General features: G+C 41.6%; 1 protein-coding gene across 1 annotated transcript in view; it reads right to left on the bottom strand.

Annotated features, from left to right (window-relative positions):
• Positions 1-331: 331 nt before the first annotated feature.
• Positions 332-25,189, bottom strand: part of RNF216 (ring finger protein 216) — a 196,629-nt gene continuing 171,771 nt past the window's right edge. Inside the window, exons 15-17 of the mRNA XM_069084744.1 lie at positions 20,239-20,461; positions 7,256-7,325; positions 332-5,551 (exon numbers count right to left, since the gene is read on the bottom strand). Of these exons, the coding sequence (XP_068940845.1) occupies positions 5,232-5,551; positions 7,256-7,325; positions 20,239-20,461 (613 nt within the window). The 3' untranslated portion in view covers positions 332-5,231. The remainder of the gene's footprint in view (positions 5,552-7,255; positions 7,326-20,238; positions 20,462-25,189) is intronic.

Raw genomic sequence — 25,189 nt, 5'->3', positions numbered from 1 at the left:
ATTTCACCTGTTTTATTTTCTCACACTGGGAGTAGCAAAGGTGGGAAAATTTACCCAGCTGTGCATGAGTAAACCCTTCTTGGTTTTGTTACTGTCAGGGTCAAAGCCTAGAGTTTTTTTTTTCTTTTTTAAAGCCCTAGCTCTTGGATACTTTCATTTTTAACTCTAGGACAAGCAAATATTTTCTTTGGAGTTTGTAATCACTTCCAAGGGAATCTGGCAAAACAATGGGCACCAACTTCTTTCTACTTGCTGCCACCTACATTATCTGCTCTGACAGCACTCAGCTATTTCATTTTCCTGCAACGGTTAAGAAGAAATCACAAATAGGCAGAGTGCACAAAAATTTATTTACAAAAAAATCCAAATTACATATAATACAGACTTTTTACACACAAGAAAACATAACAGCTTTTATTTTTTTTTTATTATTTTATACTACCAGAAGGTAAAGAAAAATATTTATTTTTAATAAACCACCTATTCATTTCATCTATTGTTATACAAAGTTGTAGATCATGCACAATTCTTTACAATTTTAAAATGTTTTGCTAAGTGCAAATACTAAATTCCTCTTTCCACCATTAAGGCAAGTAAAATGGGACTCTAACTGGGGAAGGGTGGAGCCTTGCTCACCGAGGAGACCTTTCCTGCAGGCAGCTGCTTCAGTCTGGGAGACAGCCAGCCAGGATCGTGGAATAAAAGGAGGCAAGCTGTACAAGGCAGAGCCTGCAAGATCAGGAGGGCTTGTTTGCTTTTGCTCTTTTCAGGAGCTGGGCTAACTGCTTTGGACTTCCTGTCATTTTTATGTGTGCACATGACTGCCTGCTAGTGGGATGGAATCTGATCCCTTTGGCCTCTCCAATAACCCTTCACTATAGTGCAGGGCAGAGAGACGATTCTCTGCGACAATATGCCTCCCAAAGCAAGAGCCCTGGGAGAGGATGAGTTCTGTCTCAGAGAAAACTGCTCCCACTGACAGACAGAACAAGGCAATACTAAAACTAGGTGGTGGTGACCATCCGTACCATCAAAAACAAGCACTTGCCCAATTCCTTCTCTTTTCACTGAAGCCCCCTCCATCTGTCACGTGGTAATATTCACTCTGCAAGTTTTGCAAAACTAGGTAGCTAATGATAAGGAAAAAGGCTTTCTGTTTGTTTTTAAAACCCAAGTATCATCTGGAGCATGAGCAGAGTTAAGTCAAGTTGGCTGTTGGGATTTTCTGTTGCAGGATGCAAGAGATCGTCGCCAAGAAGTTTTAGAGTTAGGAGGGACGGAATAGGTCACCTAGCCCAATCCCCATCATTTTACAGATGAGGAATCTGAGACCCAGTGAGGTCAAGTGACTTGCGTATGGTCACAAAGGCAGTGCCAGGATTTGAATGCAGGTCTCCTGACTCCAAATCCTGTGCTCTTTCCATATCATCATGTTGCTTCAACATTGAGTAGAATCAATGGTGGATGTCAAGCATTTTCCCCAGCTACAAGAGCGCAGCTACACACAAACCAACACAGCCACGCCAGAGGTTTCCAAGGGTAGGGAGGGGTTTGTCCGGGCTTTTCCATGGACCTGTCTTACATAAGCCACCCTGAAAATCATCCATCTTTCCCCAGCTGTTACAAAACCCAATGTTTTTCTGTCTCATTCCCCCAATTTAAACATGTTAACACATACACACTGTAAAGCAATGCAAACAAACAGAAACTATACGGTAAATGGTTTTAACAAGGTGATGGCTCATTTGACTCACTGTCCTCTTGAGCCACTTGCCACCTACTGCCTTCTGAATCTACTGCACAGCCAAGCTTGACTGTACACGCACATACCTCCATAGGTAAGAGATGCCCACACAGAGCATCAGGGCAAGAATGAACACGGCTGATGGGAAACCTGACACTTCAACCTGGACGGGGCAGCTTGCTGTAAAGGAAATCATGGCTCAGTGACCTTCCAATTGGAAAATTCTAGGATTCAAGCCTCTTCTATGGTCCCTACAACCACCGTCACAAAGGAAGTTATTGGGGGAACCATCTTTTAACAATAACAATAAAAGGAGCTCCTGTGCTTTGTGAGAAATCAATCAATTGCCCCGGAAGGCACATCCGTGACACATGCATGAGGCATGTCACAAAAATACCGATGGAAAAGGCACTGGTTATCAGGGCTAGTACCGAACCTTAGGCAGACAAATAGGCATGTCCCTCAAGTGATCATCAGTTGGAAATCTGTAAGGAATGACTGGACCTGAGGGGAAGGAAGAAGATACAGAGAAGAGCTCTTCCCGAAGATACAGATACAAATCTGGACCATAAGCCCTCTGCTCAAAGTTCTTCCTTGCTCTCATCTGTCACATCTCTTGAACCAATCCTAAGATAGTTTTCACTCTCCAAACACTAGGTCCTAATAGATCATCATGTGGAAAGGCAGACGCATGAAAAGGCATTTCTTTGGAGAGCAGATTTTTTTTTCTTTCTGATCTTTGAAGCATGTCTAATTGGTTGATGGGTGACGTCTTGATCACCAGTAAGTCAGATAATTCTATTCTGGTTAATGGGGAAATGTTTTCTTGCCTAAAGGCCCACTGACTTCATATCTATGTTAGGCATTTGACATACCAATGCCAATAGGCATAGCTGTAAGGGTATCCTCACTAATATCAGGGAGGCCTTTACTGTTACAGCAATGATGCTTGAAATAGAAAGGGGCACTTTTATCTAACCTTTGTGGGGGTCTGACATTTAAGAGGAAAGCCTCCAGTCAGACCCCAAGTAGGCTCAGCTGGATTCACTAGGGGAACAAAAGCAAGTGGACTGGCAACAATATGTTCTAGTTTATACACAGAAGGCTGATGGCAAAGGGGAACAAAGAAAATAATTTTCCAAATCTGTGGGGTGGGAGAAATTGGAGGGAATAAAAGTAAGCTATTCAGCAGGCAATGGAAGTGGGGGAAAGTTACTGGTTAGACCCTTGCACGTAAAATGGCTCATTCTGTGACTGAAATATCACCATGGGCCAGTCTTCCAAACTAGGTTCGGAGAAAGCTGCAGAAGGAAGTGCCACAAGTCCTAAAGCCTAAACTGTAAGCTATATTCTAGAGCCAGAGGCCAAGACTTTTCCTGAGGAAAAGACTTTAGAAACGTTAATAACTAAGACCTACATATAAGCACTTATCACATTAACGTTGAGGAGAAACTGGATACACAAAAAGAAGTGGGATGCTCAGTCTTCTCTCCTGCCCCTCCATAAGTACAGTGTAACAGCATGCTGGCCTGCCTGCCCCTGGCTGTCCAGGGAATATCTTTTAGGGTAAGGTGCAATTTTAACCTGAATAAAGACCAGCTAAGCAGCATTCAGAAATTTACATCCCTATATAGACTTTTTCTCCTTTCTCTTTATATAACAAAACTTAGCAGCAAAAATTGAGAATTAGTGAACTATGTGGTTCTGACGTCACCAAAGATCATCCCAGCACTGGGACAGTAGAAGCATCAGGAGGAGGCCCACACACGGTAACGCTCAGCACAGACACTGACTGTCCCAGTTAACTGCCAGGAGGGTGACAACTAAAGGCGCTGAAGACCAGCTCTTGCTAGTGGCTTGGACTGGGAGAACTGACTCTAGAAAAATGGATTTTCCAAGGAGTAAGAACCAAAGCGGGGTACAGATAATCAGAGAAGAATGGGGCAAACAAATCAGGTCAGAAGTTTATTTTCAAAGTCCTAAACAGTAATATTATTTAGTGATTTTTTTTTTTGAGGCAGTAGAAAAGGGAAAGGGATGGGGCTTAAGGGAAGAGAGTGAGAAAACCTTTCTGGATGAACAACACCCACTTATAGTGCAAGCTGTCACACTCAAGAGGTAAGATGAAATCCAGCACTGGGATTTGGGGAGAGGAATTTCAGCCTTTTCATCTGTGGGGCCTCTTGTGTTTATAAAGTACCGGTCATTAACATCTTTCCCCTCCCTCAGATCAGGGAATATACAACATGTGACTTTCCAGGGAGCTCCCTCCCACTGGACTATGTGACAGAACAAAAGTGAGAAGAGGGCAGGTTAACAAAACTACGACAGGCCTTGGGCTTCCACTCCGTGGCCGATGGAGCTTAGGACTAGCACTGGCGCTTCCTCTTAGAGGATTCAGGCACTGTTTTTCTGAGCCGTGTAAGCAGTGGAGACCTATTCTGCTCAGGGTGGAGGAGCTGAGCCGAGAGGCCTGAAGGATCATTTCCCTTCCTTAATTACACCTGGTTGCCACTGGACTAGACTGGAGGTCAATATCTCATTGCAAAGTACTGTCCTTTGAACCCCTAGTGGGAGTCTGGGGAAGACACTGGCCATTATAAGGGGAGCTCCTAATGAACCACCGCCTATCATCTCTCTCCTAGATGTATGAATTGTCTTGAATGTACTTTCAAATTTTCATTAACTAGCCCGGGTGGAGAAGTCTCAATTTAATTAGAAAATTCTAGAAGTCCTCCTTTCCTGGATCACTGGTGGTGACTTCCCTGTTGTCTGTTCTGATGAGGGGCAGGCAAAGCAGCTTTTCTTTTACATCATTCTATCTCCTTTTGGACAATTTCAGAAGGAATTAATGGACAGCACAGGGTTGTCAGGCTTACTGACAAATTATGTGCTGTGCTGGTCGCTTTCTGGCAGGTTAGGTTTTACTTCCCTCTCCTTCCTGGAATCCTTGAGCCCAAAATCACACTGGCAAATCCTGTTACTGATATCCAAGGGATCCTGGGCTCTTCTATTCTCAGCTGTACTTAAAAGAGCAGTGACTACTTACACTTTTAAATACAGGAAAAGGCAAGAGAGAAAAAAAAGAGAGTGAGAGAGAGATTTTGGGGGGACGGGGAAAGAAGAGAGGACCCTGGGGAGAGTTTGGGGCCTGGGTGGGTCTCTCTACTATCACTACCAAAGAAAAGGAAAATTGGCCCCAAATTAGTCATGTTTGGCAGCCCAATCTGTAAACTTCCACCTCTACGGGCTCAGCAGCAGTTACTGGTTTTAAGGGAACAAAGTGGGGTAAACATCTGAACTAGGCTGTGTATCTAACACCACCTCTCCCCCCACCCCAACCCCCACAATGAAATTTAACTGGGGGAGATTTTCAGGCTGCTCCTTTCAGTTCTGTGGAATAATGATGGGAGTTGGGAGAAGGAGGGCCATTACATGGGATGGCCCTCCTGGGCAGCACTCTCACTTCAGGTGTTTAGCCCACCTGTCAAAACCGATGACGTGGCTGAGGACCAAAGTGCATAGGTAAGTTGTGCTCCAGTGGGACATTGATTGGGGGAAATTCATAGTTCACTCGCATATTTGGCAGAGGAGGGACATAGGGGGCAGGGATGGGACCTAAGTTGAGGGGAATATTGTTGAACATGGGGCGGACCGGAGGCAGAGGAAAGGGTGGGTGAACAAAAGGATAAGGAGGGATCCTGGCTTGGTGAAGGTTTTGTGGGACAGGTCTTGGGATGACTTCAATCCTCTGGAGTTTTTCAGGAGCTGCCTCCATGGGGGGCCCAATCCGTTTGAAGTTGTTCTCTGAAAAGGAGAGGTGATTTTTAGAAAAAGAAAAGTTAAACTTGAGTCTGAATGTGGTTGTTCAATCTGTAGTTCTAAGAGACATGGTGGCCTGTTCCAGGGGGTGTGGACTTGGGCTCTGAGTCCACATATGGTAATGATATCCATGGCTCTATCTATGAAGACCAGGTGTGACTATATATGGTGGTAATGAAATTGACTCTATAAGAAACACTGCAGAACATATGCGCCCAGATCAGCGTGGTTGTTCAAAGTGTTCATCTTGGGAAGCCAGATACTAGCTTTACTCAATAGTGATGGAAAAGGGTCAGTTCTGAAGTCCCCTGACAATTGTGAGCTTCCAGGTTTCCTCTTTCAAATCAATTCAGTTCACCAAGTATTTATTAAGTGAACTCTACCTACCTGGGAATGTGCCAGGCACTGGAGATACAAAAAGGAAATCACATTCTCCTGGGAACTACTTTCAGAGCCGATCTACAAGCTACACAAGTCAAGGGCTATTACTTCAGAACCACAACCCATTCTGGACAAAAGTGCTACCAACTGTCTTAAAGCTACTGCCATCTCAGATGTACCAGCTTGTGTTCTAAATGGCTCTCGGCCATTTCCCATAATTAGATCTGCCCTCGTTCGAGGAAGGCATGCTCCCACCGGTTCTGGAAGCGGCTCTAAAATGGCACCGTCTTCTACGGCCTCTCTCCCACTTCGATCCCTGACATGACTAGTCTGAAGGGAGGGGCCGCATACATCTGCATATATAGATTATGGTATTTCCCCCCCAAGTGGTCCCCTCAGTCTCATGGTGACACCCTGTACAGATGACTCAACAGACTGAACTGAGCCTGCCTCATTAGCACACCTGGGCTTGTGGAAAGGCTGACTCTGGTCAGAATGCCCTTCCTGAGCCTGTCCTTTATAATTCACTCACACTGAAGCTGACGGCTGTGGGGGAAACAGGAACATTAACACCCAGGGGCTGGGGCTGTGAATTGATCCAGCCATTGTGGAGAGCAATTTGAGATTATGCTCCCTTAAACTGGGCACACTTTTTGACTTAGTCATATCGTTACTAAGCTTATACCCCAAAGAGATTAAAGAAAGAGGAAAAGGACCCATCTATACAAAGATACAGCAGCTTTTTTTGTGGTGGCAAAGAATTGAAAACAAAGAGTGCTCATCAACTGGGGAATGGACAAACAAGCTGTGGTACATGATTGTAATGGGTACTATTGTGGTATAAGGAATGAAGAAGGGGATGATTTCAGAGAAACCCGGAAGACTTTGAGTAACCACTGCAGAGTGAAGTGAGCAGGACCAGAAGAACAGTCTGTACAAGAACAACGATATTGTAAAGGCAATCAATTCTGAAAGACTTAGGAACTCTGATCAATGCCATGATCAGCCATTCAGAGGATTCATGATGAAATAAGATGTCCCCCCCACCCCCCATAGGTGATGGACTCAAGAGTACAGATGAAGATGTGTTGGGTTTTTTTTTACATGGTCAATGTGATCATTTGTTTTGCTTGATTCTATGGGGGTCTTATTTTTCTTGCTTTCTTAGATGGAAGTGGGCAGATGGGGGAGGAGAGGGGAAATGGGGAGAAAGGATGGATTTTTGTTTGAAAAAAAACAATTAATTTAGAAAATAAATAATTCACCCTCATTCCTCTACACAAATCTAGGCTAAATTAAAGAACTTGCCTCCATTTTTCTTCTTCTGCTCCTCTTCAGCCTCCTTCTGGATTTCTTGGATGAGCTTCTCATCATCTTCCTAAAAAATAAAAGAATCAGTCAACTTGTAAGTGGAGGAGCTAGGTGGCGGCACAGGGAATAGAGTCAGGAAGACCTGAGTTCAAATTTGGTCTGAGTGTCTGAGACCATACTCAGACACTCTAGCTGTGTGACCCTGGGGAAGTCACTTCGCCCTGTTGCCTCTGTTTCTCATCTGTAAAATAAGTTGGAGAAGGAAATGGCAACTACTCCAGTGTCTCTGTCAAGAAAACCCCAAATGGGAACATGAAGAATCAGACATGACTGAAAGCAACGAAGAAAAAAGCTTGTTCTCTTATTATGGTGACGATCTGTGCCAACGACTCCTCATTAGCAAAGGGAGGGGCTTGTGGAAAGGCTAAAAGATGGCAAGTTATATCCTGACTACAGTTTTGGCTTGAATAAGCTGACATAATGGATTCGGGTAGCACATCTTGTTGCACCAGAGATGTGGCTGCATCACAGATATGTCTCAAGAATTTTCCTCTATTAATTAACCACACCAACATTAACTGCGTAAGTCCCATCCTCCCCAAATCCCACCCTCTGCCCTGCCCTGGCAGAGCCGTTCCATACTGTAAGCCTGCCTATACACAAACCAGTTACAATCAGCCTTGGGAAAGAGCACTGGGCCCATCAGGAGACTTCTGTTTCTGGTGACTCCAGAGCTACCAGTCTGAATGGCAACTCAGTTCAACAGCTATTTGTTAAGGGTCTCATTTGGTCTTTCCTCTCTCCTGAGTCCAACCAAACTTGTTCAGGTGAAACAAATACAGCATTTACCCAATTAATCTGGCTGTGAAACTCTTTGGAGCTTGACATATATTGAATTAAGAAAAGTCCTGAAGAACCCATAACTGCTGGTCCAGAGACCTGGGAAAGGTGTATATGAGGTGCTCCTGCCAGGCTGCCTCCTATCTGTCTGGTGAAGCAGGGTCTCCTGGACCAGACTGCCTCAGTGTTGGTGGAAGGAGGATTTCTGACAAGATGGTGTGAGGGAGAGGGAAATCTTTTACAGACTGAGCCTCTGCTTTGGGCCTGATCAAGGAAGAAGCCCTTTGTTTGTTTTGGAGAAGTAAGGAACTGGGAAAGATATGGCCACTAGGGTCCTCTTGATTCCCCAGTGGGAGTCCTGCTACATTTCAAGCAGGTGAACAGGTAGGTGGGAAGGAGGAGAGGGGAAGAGAACAAGATCAGGAGCATAAAAATTGAAGGGAGCTGGATCCCAAGACGAAGATGAGGATAATCGTCTACACAGTTCATGTAACTCATAGTACTAGTAAAGAGCAAGGTCCTACATCATCCTCGAGGTCCCCGTCCCCTTCTGGGCACAGGAAGCAGGCATTCTTTAAGAACTCTTCTCTCCAGAAAGCTTGGTCTAGAACTTGGGTTTGTACGGGAGTTCTTCCTTTGTGCCCACAAGGTTTGGTCCTAACATTCTTTACCATTGCCACATTATCTACGACTACTTTTTCTGGGATTATGTGATTATCTGGAGGTGGTTTATACGACTGGACTCTCTAAGACTAGCTTAATAGGTACAGAAGCTAAATGCAGAGGAAGGCATAATAGCAGCTAGGAAAATTCCCTTTGGCCAGCTTTTGGGTTTACATTTTTAAAGGGAGCGGATTCATCTCAGTTCCTACAACTCCAGCATGGCAGCAGACACAGTGAGAAAGATTTTACTTGTTATAATGCCAACTCTTCACTTCTGTGCTGAGCAACAAGTAAAATTATTTAAAAGTACTGGGGCTACATCTCCTTCTTACAGTCCCAAACGTGAGGCTTACAGCTTGCTATTTAGCCCTTGTTAGATATACTCACTGGCTTGAAGAAAACCAGAGTCTGTAACTCTCTCCTGTACACCTGGAGAGCTATTAAGCTTTTAAATGCCAACCCTGCATTAAATATTTATGTGCCAGGAATAGCTTTGGAGTGTTGGTTTCAACAGTTAAGCTTAATAGGTCTTAAACCTTAGCTTTGCAGTAGCTAAACTGCATTAAAGCCATAGAGATATGAGCATGTACTAAATGGCTGAAATATACCAATGTATCACTAGTCTTTGGATGTAGAATTCTCAATGCTTTAAAACACAAATATTATTCATTAGAAAGAGATTAGCTTTTATGAAAACTGTGACACTATTCTATGTGGTAGGGCTTCTCCCTATTAGCTACCAGTAGTAAAACTGGGAAGCAGTCTGGGGCAGGTGCAAAGGCATTGCATTTGGAGTCGGGGAACTTGAGTTCTGGACATTTACCAATGGGTGTGTCATAAACAAGTCTCTTTCCCTCTTGAACCCTCGGTTCCCTCCTCCGTAAAACAAAGGTAGACTAGATGACTGCTAAGCTTGAAAAAGCATATGATTCTTAGTAATACATGTACGTGTACTATGCCTCAAAAGAAAAGTAAATTGAGGGATAAGAGTTCAAACTCAAATACAACTAAGCAAAAGTGCATCAAGCATTTTATTCACTGCCCTGCCTTTGGCACAAGCGTTCTGTCAACTTGATGAAACAGCTGCCATCAGGCAAAGAGATCCCAATTTGGGTTCAGGTCACTACATAAATGTTAAGAAAGTTAGACAATTACCCAGATCTGACGTTTCAAACTTGAGATGTGAGTGCCACCAGCAGGACTAAAGCAATTTCCTGAGTGCCAATGGCAGGCAGAGAACGGAGCAGAAAGGGAAACAGAAAGACAGTAAAAGGGATAGAGGAAGAAGGAAGAAGTAGAGGTTGGGTAGATAGCACCAACAATTCATTCAGGGCACCCTGAGTGACACAAATGGCATGGATTGTCTAATTATTATAAGAAATGCATTTTGGTTGTTGCCTTCTTAATTATCTTTTCCCAATTATTAGGTTTATCCAGGTAGTTTTTTTTTTTGGAGGGGGGGGGAAGAGGCACATAAGGTTTTCTCATTACCATCTAATTTGATTTTAAATGATTTTGTTGATTATAATTGCAATTCCAGCTAAGAATCAGCTGTGGGAGTTTGCAGGGATAGAGCAAGCCTATGCTTTCAGAATGTGATTCCATCCAACAGCAATTTCCCAGCAGCCAGCATCAGTAGACAAACAACATTTTTCCAGTAGCAAAAACCTTACACTGTCGCATGATGATCTTGACAGAATCACTAGAGTGAGGAAGGAAAAAGAGCTTTTCTTCTCTGCAGAGTTCCAAGGTCTATACACACTCACACATGGGAAAGTGCCAGGCACCACTGAGCTAAGGAACGGATGGACGCACACATGGCATCTGGTTGGCTTTGATCACTAGTGATATTTTCATGACAAGTCCAACTGTTCCTGACAAAAATTCTTCAGTGAACACATCCAATTTTTTCCCCTAAACATTCTCTCAAGTGTAGCTGAGGTACTTGCATAAATGGTTTTGTGTGTTTAGATTTTTAAAAACTTCCCAGAATGAATTTGCTGGCTTGTGCTGCTAATCTGACAGATCAACATGCTTCAAGTGATGTTTGACTTAGTATTTCAGTTTTCCTGTTGGAGTGGCAAAGGATAAACTCCAGTGTCTTGGGGAAAATACAGCCTCCACTTTTTTTTTCGGGGGGGGGGGGGGAAGAAGGGGGAGGCAAAAAGGCCTCTTTCGTATTTTTTACTTTGCTTTTAATTAATCCTCCCAGCTGAGTAAGACCATTTTAAGCTTTGGTTGCTTCCTTGGATATTTAATTACAGCCACAAAACGGCAAAAGCCTGATTATTCTGTGGAATCATTTTTACCATAAATTTTGTGCATGTTTCTAACTATCCCTAGACTCTGGAACGTAAAGAGAAGATTTCAACCTTCCCTTACTCGATCACAGGACACAGCATATTTAGCAATGAAAGAAATGAATGAATAGAAAATAGAGGCCTAACTAATAACTTCTTATATGTTGCCATGAACACAGCCTCAAAGTTTCCAGAATCTATTTTATTTTTAGTTCTATAAACCAAGCATGGAGGCCATTTGGAATCTTAGTTCAATAATGAACTATTAGGATTTGCGGTGATCCCTGTTTCCAAAATGTTCTTTGGTCTTGTTACTTAATTTGTATGTGTTTGGCTGGCAGATGGGCTCTATTGATTCCTTTCCCAGGAAGGGGCTCTTTATAATCTTAAGGGAATAATTTCTACTATCCCCTGCATACCACATTTCATGTTAGGCACACTTAGACGAAAAGTTCAGTTTTTTACAAGCATCTTACAAAAAGAAAATCTGGGACATTTGACTCTGGGAGCAAAACGAGGGGGAAAAATAGAGTCTAAAGCTTTTGACTGCTTTCTATCCCACAGTAAAGGGGCAGTCAACAAGGATAACAATTTTATCCTACCTTTTCTGAGTGAAGCAAACTGCTATTTATCCTCCCTTTAAGGTAAGGGCAAACGGGGATAAAAGGCAACTAAAGTGTCTCACATTCCCTATGGTATTTAGATAAGCTTTCTCTATTACTAACGAGCGAAACAAACTATCTAATGGCTCCTAGAGGAAAGAAACTACAAAGAGATGAGTGTGTACATAATGTTCTGTTCTCCTTAACCAATGTATAAGATGAAACTCTTTTTAGATTAGATTCATTCTACAAAAAGTGAAGTCTACAAACTTTGAAATTATAAGACATTTCTTGCCCTCTCTGGGGAAAGGAACTATCACAAGTGTGAAGACACACAAAAAATAAAAACTGGAGGAAGAGAAGGACGATTCGGGAGATGGGCTGACATTAAATAGAAGAGTCCACTTTATCAAGAGGTTTAATCATTCTTATTTTGATGGGATTCATTTACTGAACCAGACTCTAATCACTGCCTTCTAAAATATAAGTCTGACAGTGGCAAAAGCTAACATCTACACACTGCTGTCCAAATAGCAATATGCTTTGACTATGTGCATGCAAGAATTTCCTTACTCCTCACCAGAAATTTTAAGCCTCAAATCATACTCCTGCCACAAAAGATTTACTGACTCACTTGGCAATGAAATCTTCGAATGCTGCCAACTTGTGCCCCCTCTCCCTCCCCCCAGTGGCCTTGGCTGTAGTGCTTTCTTGCCTCAAATAATTTCTCAAGAGGTTACCAAGTGACTTAAATGCCACGAGGAATATGCCTCAGTTAACTTTCCTTTGCTTCCTCCACAATAGCTTGTCTGGTTCTGGATGGGTACCAGGGAAGCTATGAGTCTGGAACAGTGTTATGCTGTGTCCTGGCTTTCTCCCAATTCTGTGGCCATTCAGGAAATTCTCAAAGGCAAGCCCCAGGAAGCCAATTTGGTCCCCAAGCTGCCTTAGTCACCTTGGGGATGCCTCTAGTCTGGGCTACTTCCCAGATCTTTGATCCAGATGTATACTCCCAAAGTAGGGCCAGAAATGCCAGTGATGCTTCCCCCCACTTTACGGATGTCAGGAAAGTTTAAAAAAAATCAATGGCCCACTAAGAGGACTATTAAAATAACAAAAAATAAATCCTAAACTTCAGATGACATTTCATATCTCCTTCTCTGTTTTTGTTCAGGGTAAAAGAGAGTGAATTAAGAGAACCTGTTCTATTCTTTGTTCTCTTGTTCCTAACTTTTGGTAGAAAAATTCAAGTAAGGTATCAAAGCTTATTTCTGGAAACTAAGATTAGGGAAAGAAGGCAAGGCTGTGGTATGTTACATATGGCACTGGTCATTCATTCGAATTCTAACTCTGATGCTTACTATCTGTGGGAACGCTGGCTAGTCATTTAACCTACAGACTTATGAGCTTTCTGTTGCTCTGTTTAATTTGTTAAAATTAAAAAAAAAAAGGAACCACATCTCACAGGGTTATTGTGCATAAAGTGGCTTATAAACCTTAAAGTTTTATTATTTTAGTAAACTCTCTCTGCTGCTTATTACTGGATTAAGAAGATTTCAAATTGGTGGACAAAAAGGAATTACTTGGAGATTGAAGGGGACTTTCCAACCTGAAACTAGGAAGGAATCCAGGACCATTATAGCATAGATTCATTAGAGACAGCTGAATGAGTCTGCAAGGCAATACAGTACAGGAAAGCCTCTCCCTTCACTGAAGTGCCCAGAACCCAATGGGTCAATGTAATGCTGAAATTCAACAGTAAAGTGGAAGTCTGAAATGTTTTCTGACCAATCTTCTCAACAGGAAGAGACTTCCAACATAAAGAAATGAGCTGGCTGCTTCTCAAGAGGCAGACAGTTTGATTTCCTTTCATTGTGGCCCTTTGAGCTTGGCAGGACACAGAAAGGGCAAAGAAGCCTCTAACAAGGCATCATGAGGCTTTCTTACAGACAGGATTTTCAAGGAAGAGGTGGCTCAGCTTCTGGAGGAAATGCAACTCCACTCTATGTATGTAAGCGCATGTGCTAGTGTGTTAGAGGGAGGCAGCTCACCAGAGAGCTTTTAATTAGGAAGAAAGAGGAAAGAGGAAACTGAAAACTGTTAACCTTAACAAACCAACCTTGGCAGCCTTGTCCACGAGGCTGGGAACTGGACAAAAGAAAATGAAGGAAGAGGAACTACACCAGGCCACCAACCATGAGCCCAAGGCTCCCAAAATAGACATCAGTGCAGTTGGCACAAAGATGCTTTCACCACAGCTTTCTAAAATACTGTTTTATCCGCTGTTGTCTCTGGCATCTCTAATTACTGGTGTCAACAGCTTAGAGACTATCAGCCTCCTCTGTACTCAGAGAAAAGATGGATGATTTTTCTTCTTTGTTTTAAGATTTTTTTTTTCTTAAAAAGGTGACTTTGAATCATGATTGGACTGCTATTTCCCACTACTGTGTTTTTTTTTTGAGGGGGGGGTAGTGGGGGAGGGACTGTCCTCCAGATTCTGTGTGGCCACAGCTGTTGCTAATAAACCTTGCAATGATTTCATGAAAGGCTTCCAAAGAGCTAAGGGTTTAGTTTCAAATTATTCCCAGATCAGCTGCAGAGAGCCTGAGCAACACCAGGCACAGACTTTCCCCTGCAAGTCCCCCTGCAACAGGAAATGGGGGAAGGGGGAGAGATCCAGCTTTCAGTAACTAGAATAGTATGCAGCTGTGGGCCCAACACAGCAGGAAAGCTGGACAATGCACTTGGGAAGGAAACAGAGAAGAGCTTTTACTGGACTCTGATTAGCTCCAATTTCTATCTAGTTAAGTTAAAGGGGGCAAACACATGAATATCTTCAGGTCAAGAATTCCTCTACAAGGATTATTCTGAGAAAGAATAGTTATATTTTCCGCTTTCCTTCTGGGCCAAGTAGGTGCCCAGTTTTTTCAGTCTCAATGGATAGAAGGGCTGCTGGAATCCATTTTAACATTTGGCCTGTATTTGACCAAACAGGCATCATTAAAATGGTCAGTGCTATGAAATGTTCTCCAAAACTAGAAAACAAATTTAGTCTGCCCTAGTTATTTTAGACAGTTAAGTTCACTGTGAAAACATCTTTTGTGACACCTAAAGCTTCCGTAGAAGGGGCCCCATGCTCCAAACAGATTAGGATCTACAGGCTGATCTAAAGAGTCTGGCTTGGCATCTCAACAAACTGCAATCTCACCATAAGCAAATCATTTCACTTGAAACTCAGTTTCCTACTCTGTAAAATGGGACAATCATACTTACATCATCTTCTTCACAGAGTTGCTTTAAGGATCTAATGAGGGAGTGTTTAAATAAAGCACAACAGAAATGGGAGCTATTCTTGTTAAGGACTTAAATACTCCATGGTTTGCTGAGATTTTCAGAAGGGAGGACAAGTACCTAGTGGCTTTACTGTAGACCTCTCTCTCAAAGTTTAGGGACACACAGGACCCCCTTTCACTCACATGACCTCAAGGTTTCAGAGAAATGAAAATTAGTACTCCTTTAAAAACAAATGTCTAAAAGTTTCTTCTCTAGAGTTTGAATCATGTTGAATAATAAATAGCAAACGCACCACAGCTTCAGTGATGACTGATAATTCCCCTCTAACAGTCTTATTCAATTAGGCAAAGACCAATACTTAAAAATCAGTTAGGAACGAAAGTTGGAAGGTAACTGTTCCTAACAAAACTCCTGCCCCTCCCTCACTCTTCACTGGGTCCTTTCAAACTTTCTCTTTTCCTCCATGACCATACCGCAACATTCCCTGGCCTCCCTTTTCAGTCAGATTCAGAAGCTGATGCAATTACTTAAAGGTCTCAAACATTAATCAGTGGGCTCTTATACCTTTCCAGAAGCCTTCCTGTATCCCTGACTCTACCAAGAAGCTTAATCTATGAGTGAACAAGCATCCAGCAATTTTTAATTAACAAACAGGGTAGTATGGCTACTGGAAAGGGGTAGGTACATGAGAAAATGTCTACTTCTATTCTTCAACCCAACATTTGGGCTGGAGAGATGTAGATGATGTGTTTTTTGAGCCTTGGGCAAGGTTTTGTGTTTTGAAATACACAATGAAACCAGATACAATCGACACTCAAATGAGATGAGTAGACCAATTTGTACTTAGCATCGTTAAGGTAGTACTATTGGCATATGACACCTGGAAAAGCAGGAAAGGCTCCCCATTTTGGGGGGTAAGAGTTGCACAAGACTATATATTGAGTACAATGGTGTCACACTAAAAGTGTCTGTAAAGGCCTTAATGAACCTAAGTTCTACAATTTGGCTAAAAAGATTATCAGTTCAAAAGAGAAAAAAGACACAGGTTGGTGTAGTGGGCAAAGAACATCAGAAAGTCACATGATAAATTCAAAGGGCACTGTCAAAAGGAACAAAAGCAAGAAAAATACTAAAGGTCGAAGTAGGAAAGTCATTTAATTCTCATTTGATTTCTGTGGTTCTGTAGGAGTGTGTGCAGCATGCCAAACTTTCAAATAAAAAAAATATTAGGAATATATAGAAAAGAATTATGGCTTTCTTATGACCTCTCTCAAGTTCAGATGCAGTTCCTCACAGCCACCAAAAAAACAAAAACATCCCACCCAAAAAAACTCCCAATATCATTTTTGTTTTGTTTAAAAACAGAACATATTGTTATGGATTCTATAGCAACTTTGTAACCTCAAGCTTGAAGACTGGTATTCTTGTAAGTGTGGCTTTTGACAATAATTTTAAGAAATAAAAACTCTGTATTTACAAGCTCTTATGTAACACATGAATGAGGTGCCCAGAATGTTTCAATCCTGTGACAACCCATTGTAATCATGCTCTCTGCCATGATATACTGACTCAAAAGATTTTGACACCAAGATTCTAAACGAGAACAAGAAATACTTTACTGCCATGGCTGAATTGGTTATTTTGAATTCTTCTGAGGAGATCTCAGATTTCATGGCACTTGAAAATTTTTCAAGTCTGTTTTTAAAAACTAACAAGACAGAACTTTAAAAAATTCTAATTCTCAACTTCCAGCTTTCTAAAACAAAGCCGCAGGTCTCCCAAGTGATCCTTGGTTATAGCTTCCTTTACATACAGAGCAGGAAAGCCCAAATTTTCATCCAAAACATGAACAGTAAACTCCCAGATGACTCTGGGAAATTCTGCTTTGCCACTTGGGTTAATTAAGCTGAAGAATAGGGTCAGATGACAGTATAGCTTTTGTTTTATTTTAATGACTCTATGAGCTTCTGAATGGCTTTTGTTCTTACCAGCCCAGAACAGATGCTGCCTCTGAATACAATCAGCTGCCTAGAAGGAACAGAGGAAACTATGCTCGTCCTGAATACACAAACCAGTTTTGATGGGAGATGGAACAAATGGAATGAGATTCACTGGATATGCCTGAAGAGGACATCAGAAGTATTTGCAGAAGAGGAAGGCTGTGAACAAGTGTCGGGTCTAATTCCATTATCAGCAAATACTGTATTGCCCAAGGCTAGAAAGATGTCAGTTCAAAAAAGAAAATGGACAGGTTGCTATAGTAGGCAAATAAGGAAAGCAAATATTAGAAAGTCATATTATCAATTCAAAAGGTATTGGCAAAAGGGGTGGAAACTAGAAAAATAATAAAGTTGAGAAGAAACCTTACTAGGAAAGACATTTAACTCTCGTCTGATTAAAGAAAGCTGACGAAATGAGGGATTACTCCTCTAAGGAACTCCAGGCACTGAATAAAGGCCACATTTTCACGTGTCACTTTCAGAGACACCAATTAACATCTAGCCCTGAGGTTAGTTACTGCTGCAGCCTCCTGGTGTGGTGGCATAGACTTGTGGAGACAGTCAGGTAAAAGAAACTGCTCCAGTCATATATACTATAGCATAAAAGATTTAACCTGCTACAACAAAGATTCTTGGCTAGGGAATGGCAAGTTGCTTTCCCCCAAGGCAGGAGTTCTTCCTAAAACATTCTTGACAGACAGCCACCCAGCTTCAATTTGAATATTTCTGGTGAGGATGGTATAACTACTTTACACAACAGCCAACACCGTTCTTGAAATACTGAAGAATTTCAAGAGATTTGTGATCTCTCCGTACCTATATTGTATTTTTCCACTAGTGGAGATTACATTCCCCCCATACCTTTGTCATCTTGTGCAATTTTTGACCAGTTTTTCCAGAAAATACAAACAAAAGGCCTAAGGAAACAACATGAAATGTGCCTGTGCTATATCAATGATCCACCCCTCCTTTTTCCAGTTATCTCCTTTATACCAAATACTGCAGCTTATGTGCACCCACCATGTATCTCTCCATAGCAATCTGGGTTACCTGTCACTTGGATTTTTCAGAGATTGCAATTTTTCAAGATTTACAACTCTACGTCATTGCTAGAAGAACATTCATTGTTGAAATATTTAGTTGAAATCTACTACCTTGAAACTTCTACACATTGGTCCTTGTTATAACTATCAGAAAAATATAGAATAAATCTCCTCCCTTCCACATGATACCTCTTCAAATATCTGAAGACAACTATCCAAATTCCCTTCAGATCTCCTCTTTTTCAGGCTAAACAATCTTAGTTTCCACAATCATCTCCCTCATGGCATAATTTCTATCAGATCTCTCTGGTTGCTACTCACTTAAGTTTGTCAGTGGCCACCTGAAGGATACAGTGTCAAACCTAGTGGCAACACTTCCAATACATCCTTGTAGGCCAAAATACAAGACAAATTACTTCCCTTAACTGAGACACTATTCTTTTATGAATGTAGTCAAGTTAGACTAGGCTTCTGCTCAGAAACTGAGAACAAGTTGTTATTTATTATTATTTTTTAAAGCAATTGGGGTTAAGTAACTTGCTCAAGGTTACATGTCCAGGTGTTTCTGGGTTGGGTGCTAAGTGTCTGAGCCCAGATTCGATCCCAGGTCATCCTGACTCTGGGGCCGGTGCTCTTACTCACTGTGCTACCTGGCCGCCCCCCGAACAAGTTTTTTAAATTTATTTTATTCTCTCACATAGAAATTCTTGTTCTATGTTTCTGGTCCAACTTCCATGTACTAACCTCATAAAGGGGAATCAACCAAAAAAGGGAGACAGGCCTTATTATACTATACCGCTCAAGAACTAAGGTCTTTGCTATCACATGTCAGCTGACAGTCCCACATTTACACACAAGTTCCAGGTGTCTCCACAGAAGCCCAAACTACAGCTGGCTTAGCACATTGCTGCTGAAATGGCTATAGGACCTTACTGACAGATGAAGATACTTCCTCCATTGGGGCAGACTGCAGCCACTCCAGGTCTGCTTACTGGGCCACTCTTGGTGGCCTGTTTGTTCAGCAGGCAGAGCAGTCTTTTCTTATGTTCTCTTCACAACAATTAAAGGCCTGGGAAACAGATGGGCCACAATCTATGGCCCTTCAATCTTGTTAAATGACTGGGAAGGTTCAGACTTGTGATTTTATCAGTGTAGGGAGCTAGAGGATGAGGAAATTCCCCTCCCAATGCAGCCTGGCACATTCTGTGTCACTTAGTCTTGGAGAGTTGCCTGGGACACAGCTCAGGGTCCACACTGAGGCCAGGTCTCTATCTACTATGCCATCTACTATCTACTCTTGCACCCTACTGGGTCACTGTTATTTTTTCCACACATTTTTGGTGACATTCATGCTACACATCCCAGGTAATTACTCATTTATAACATCACCTGCTCTAGCCCCACCACAAATCTATTCCTTGTCTTTTGTGTGACTTCGTTTTAAGCCCTGGCAAACTGTAAAACCTCCTAAAGGAGATCCATAATCTTCTTTTTTTTTGCTTTTTGGAGGGGGAAGGCAGGGCAATTGGGGTTAAGTGATTTGCGCAAGGTCACACGGCTAGTTTTTGTGCGTGTTAAGTGTCTGAGGCTGGATTTGAACCCAGGTCCTACTGACTCCAGGGTCTGTTGCTCTGCTCTATTCACTGCATGACCTAGCCGCTTCCAGATCCATAATCTTCTAAAACACAAAGGAAAAACCAAGTGGATTAAGAAAGTCTATCATCCAGGCTCTTTGACAGGAGGTTAAACTACAGAACTCACCCATCAATGCCCATCAGAGTTCTGCTAACACTAGGAAATGGGCCTAGAGCTGAACATGAGGAGGGAGGTCTGGTTGCCTTGGGGAAGTCATGTAGCTCTTTTAATAACTCTAAACTTCTCCCTGAAACAAAGGCTCATCCTTTTTGACAGCAGGAGTCTTCCACAGAAGGTTAAAGTATGGCTGTGAACCATGGAACACTATAGTCTTCAAAGTCAAGTTGAAGATCCCTTAAAACAGCTTCCAAAAATAACCCAGTTTAATTTAACTCAATTCCACAAACATTTATTAAGTAACTATTACTAGAGCAAACTGGGCTGGGAGCTGGGAATACTAAGACAAAAATAAAACAAATCACATCCCCAAGAAGTTTGGATTCAGCTGAATGAAAATCTCTTTCCAAAGGCACTAGGTTGGTTCTGCCCTTTAAAATTTACAAAGGAAGATGCCTTCATCAGAGTCAGCTGGCTTCTACTTACTGTGGGGTCAGTCCACAGAGAACATTTTGTACATTCCTGGCAAGGGGCTCCTGGCGATCGGGGATGCTGACAGAAGTGGTCGTACCCATTGATGGAGGCTCGACAGAGGTAGCACATTTGAGAACCACAGCGGCAAGACATACGGTTACAACCTTCGGATTTTATGAGGCTGGTCCCACACTTATGGCATTTTCTAATGCGGGCAGCAGTCATTTTCTCTTCACTGAAATAAGAAAGAGAATGGTTGTGAAGAATACAATTATGAAGACTAGCAATGACAACTTACACACTTAGTGGTGTTCAAATAGTAATGATGGTTACAAGATATCACTTGGGACTTAAAATTGAGTAGGGAAAAAAAAAATCATAGCTTCTCTAATGTCAAAGACAATGTATCACACTGAGCTGGCTAACACTGTTGCCAATTAAACTGCCACTTATCCCCTGACCTCAGATGCCTAAACACTGGGAATGAATGGCCAAGTTAATAAGAGCCAGAATAAGTAGTCTTGGTTCTTTAATAAGTATTTGTCATTTCTGATGCTTCATAAAAAGGGTAAGGCAATTCAATTCAAGGTTAACAGTGATCACTAGTTCAGGGGTTTGTCTGTAAACTTGGCTTTTTAAGATTTTTTTTTTGATAACTATTTCAATGTAATTGGTTTCCTTTATAATGTATTTTGTGCATTTAAAAATATTATTCCAAGAAGACGCCCACAGCTGGAGCTAGGTCTAGTGGAGAACAGTACAGCGAAGGGAACAGAGGGCAGGCTCTGGAATCAGGAAGATCCAGGTTCAAGTTAAGCTTCAGACATGAACTAGCTGTGTGACCCTGGGACGTCATCTGACCTCTCTCCTAAGTTACTGATCACTAAATCTAATGACCTCTTCTCAGTCTTCATTCTCTTCCAAACCTCTGCAAGCCTTTGATACTCTCGTCTCTCTTGATTTCTGTTCTGTTCTGGTTTTCCTACTCCTTATCAGACTAGACCCTTACTCAGGCCACACTCACTAACTGTGGGCCCACCCCTCCCCTTTGTCCTGGGCCATCTTTCTGTTTATACTGTTTTACTTGGTGAGATCACTAGCTGCCACATTATCTCTATGCAGGTGATTAAGTTACTCACACTTCACAAACTGCCTTTTGGACGTCTCTAACTGAATGTTTCATGGGTATTTCAAACTCACAGAATTCATCAGTTTCTCTGCCACTCTCCCCTTCTGAACTTCCTTATTACTTTGAGAACACTATCATTTTCCTAGTCACACAGGCTTGTAACTCTGAAGCCACCCACTTCTCACTCACATATCCAGGCCATTGCTAAATCTTATCATTGCTCATATATGTTCCCTGCTCTCCACTCACAGAGCCATATAATCCAAGTACTGGCCTTCAGCACTGCCTAAATGAATAGCTGCAACAGCCTTCTCAATGGTCTCCCTGCCTCAAATTCCTCCCCTTTCCAATCCAACCTCTCTTCAAGTTCAGGTGATTTTTTTCCCCTAAATCCTAGGTATTACCTCCCATCCAAAGCTTCAGTTGCTCCCAATTACTTCCAAGATCAAATATAAACTTGCCTGATACTTAAAGTTGTTCACAGACTGGCCCTTTCCTATATTTCCAGTCTTCTTGCACTTAATTTTCCTCCCCAATAATCTCTGTGATCCAGGTCTACTGGCCTGTTCCAATTCCTCAAACACAATACTCCAGATACCCCATCTCTGGTCTCGATGTCTTTACAATGACTACCCAAGATAGGTGGAATTCTCTGTCTCCTCATTCTACTTCCTTGTTAGTTTCCTAGACTTCCTTTAAGATTTAGCCTAAATCTCCCCTACTTCAGGCCTTTCCCAGCGCCCTTTGCTGCTAATGCCTTCACCCTTCTCTCTCAGATGCCTTCCACCTGGGTTGGAGCTTGTTGATACTTGGTTATTTACCTGTTGCTTCCTACATTACAGTGTAAACTTCTTGAGGGCAGGGACTATTTTTGTATCCTCAGCACTGCCATACAGTAAGTACTTAGTAAATGCTTGGGGACTGACTGAACATGATGGTAACAGAAAAAAGTTGATCACTGTTTATTTGAGCCCAATTTGTTAGTTTCTCAAAGTGAATCAAGATTGAGCTATGGCTTGGAATAAATTTTAACCTCCTTTAAGTACCAAATGAGCACAGAGATTTTCAGTTCTGTTGAACAGGAAGCACTGTCAAGGAGTGAGGCCGAGTGAAAACAAACATTTTACTGTCATCAACTAAACAACGCCATACACATGTTTGTGATTTTAGTTACTGAGTGGCTACAATCATGCTTCCCAATTCCCTGTGTCTGTCAAATTTAAGTAGTTCTCATTTAAAACTATCCAATTTGAGAATTTGTATTCATCCCCAAAACCTGGCCTATCCCTATGACACTACTCCAGATGTGTTTTAACATTTGGGACTGAAAGGTACACATGTACCCAGGCAACAAAAATGGTGAATGGGGTTGGTTTGCTTTTCCCCCCCATTACAGAGTAAGTATTTATGATGGATGGAAGGGACTGTGAATAAATAAAGCTTTTAAACAAGGCTTAGGAGACTAGATGAATTTGGTGCTTTGTTCCAGTGAGTTGCCAATGGATAATGAGTTTAGATACTACTGTGAAAGGAGAGATGTGCAGGGGGAGGACACACTTAAAATGGGCCTCTGAATTAATAAGACATACTACTCAAGATTAACTTGATTTACACTTAAAAGAAGAGTTTATATGGAGGATAGTGAACACCTGTCCAATGATTACAGTGAAGCTGAAGGTTTCTAACAAAAAGCTAAGGAGGCACTGTGGCATAGAGGGAAGGTACACTGGGTCACACATTAAAAGATCTTGATGTGAATCTCAACTTTATTCACGGATTTAATTGTGTGAGTTTGAGCAAATCATTTGGCAATCTGGAAAAGCCTATGGACCCATCCTCAGAATGGTTTTTACAAAATCACAACTGAAGAAAATGCTAAATTACAACTGAGTGAAAATAAAAATGTAAATTTTCTCCCATCTAAGTTCATAAACTTCCTGGAACCTACAAACCTGAGGCACATAACCCTGGGACCAGTCCTGTCCATCTCTGGTGTTTTGTGATTTTACTGCTTATTTACTTCCTACATCTGGTATTAAGTATTCTAGACAAGAACTTAATGAGATCTGCTTGCTATCCTATAGGTTGATCATACATACTACACAACTACTAGCCTGCAAACATATTTTTTAAACTGTAGGTGTCCTGCGTCTGATTAGACTGCAGCCTTTTGCAGGGACCATACATTACACTACTCTATCTTCCACAACAGCTAGCAATAAACACACAGTGGAGGCTCTTAATTGTTTAATGAGTCATTAAATCAACAAACATTAAATGCAATGCACTGCTAAGGGAAAAGGGTGAGAAAAGAAGATTACATGGTGCTTGCTATCAAAGTTTACAATCTAGTAGGGTGAGATGCGAAATGTACAAAGATGTAGGCATATGGATTCGAACAGAGTAACTATATGGGCACTACAGGAACAGGATTATACTGATGACTGAACAAAGCATATTAATAAAACAGGATCTAAACTCATTTCCTATAGTCGTGTACACAGGGGACAAACAAAAACAGCTTAACAAAAGGAATCTCCTTCGCTTTGAGTTGGTTCCTCTCACAGGATATTGTTCCTAGGAACGGGACAGGAAGAAAGGCCTAAGTGCCAGCTGTGCTTTGGCTTACTTTACCCAAAGGAAGACTTCTTGTCACTTCTCCCGTACAAATGAATTTGTATAACCATCTAAAGCAGAGGGAGGCAAACTAGGCCAGTCAATGAGGGAAGAACGGCTTTGTAAATTTTAAGATGTAAAAAAAACAAAACACAAACCAAAACATTCTTAGCCTGCAGGCCGCACAAAAACAGGCAGGCTGTAGTCAGGTGACCTTTGGTGTAAGGCAGGATGGTTATGAAGATTGGATTGTATGGGAAACCTCAAAGACTAAAAAACGGTATGTGTGCCCTCCCATCACATTAGATTCTCATTGCTTTTGTGAGGAGCAAAATGAGTACTAATGTGAGAATCTGGTTAAAGATTAAGTGCTCGGCACTATAAGCAAACCAGGAGAGCAGAGAATAGTTTACCCATCAGATTTATGGAAAGAAGGAGAAGACTTTATGACCAAACAAGAGATAGAGAACTTTCTAAAATGCAAAATGGATAATTTTGATTACATTAAATTGAAAAGTTTTTGCACAAAGTCAATGCAACTAAGATTATGAGGGAAGCAGAAAACTGGCAAAGAATTTTTAAAACCAGTGTCTCTGATAAAGGCCTCATTTCTAAAATATATAGAGAACTGAGTCAAAATTTAAGATTACAAGTTATTCCCCAATTAATAAATGATCAAAAGATAGGAACAGGCAGTTTTCAGAGAAAGAAATTAAAGATATCTATATTGATATGAAAAAATGCTCTAAGTCAGTATTGATTAGAAGCAAATCAAAACAACTCTGAGGTACCACATCTCACCTATCAGATTGGCTAACATGACAAAACAAGAAAATGATAAATGCTGCAGAAGATGTGGGAAAATCTGAACACTAATGCATTTGTCGGTGGAATTGTGAATTGATCTAATCATTCTGGAGAGCAATTTGCAGCTATGCTCAAAGGGCTATAAAACTGTGTATATCCTTTGACCCAGCAATACCACTTCTATGGCTGTATCCCAAAGAGATCATAAAAAAGGGAAAAGGACCCAAATGAACCAAAAATATTTATAGCAGCTCTTTTCATGGTGTCAAAGAATTGGAAATTGATGGGATGCCCATCAATTGGGGAATGGCTGAACAAGTTGTGATATATGAATGTAATGAAATACTATTGTGCTATAAGAAATGAACAGGTGGACTTCAGAAAAACCTGGAAAGACTTATATGAACTGAT

This window comes from Petaurus breviceps, unplaced genomic scaffold (assembly GCF_028583685.1).
Source record: "Petaurus breviceps papuanus isolate PSGF00001 unplaced genomic scaffold, PetGlider_PUasm1.0 175, whole genome shotgun sequence".
NCBI lineage: Eukaryota > Metazoa > Chordata > Mammalia > Diprotodontia > Petauridae > Petaurus > Petaurus breviceps.
This window is presented reverse-complemented; position numbering and strand designations above follow the sequence as displayed.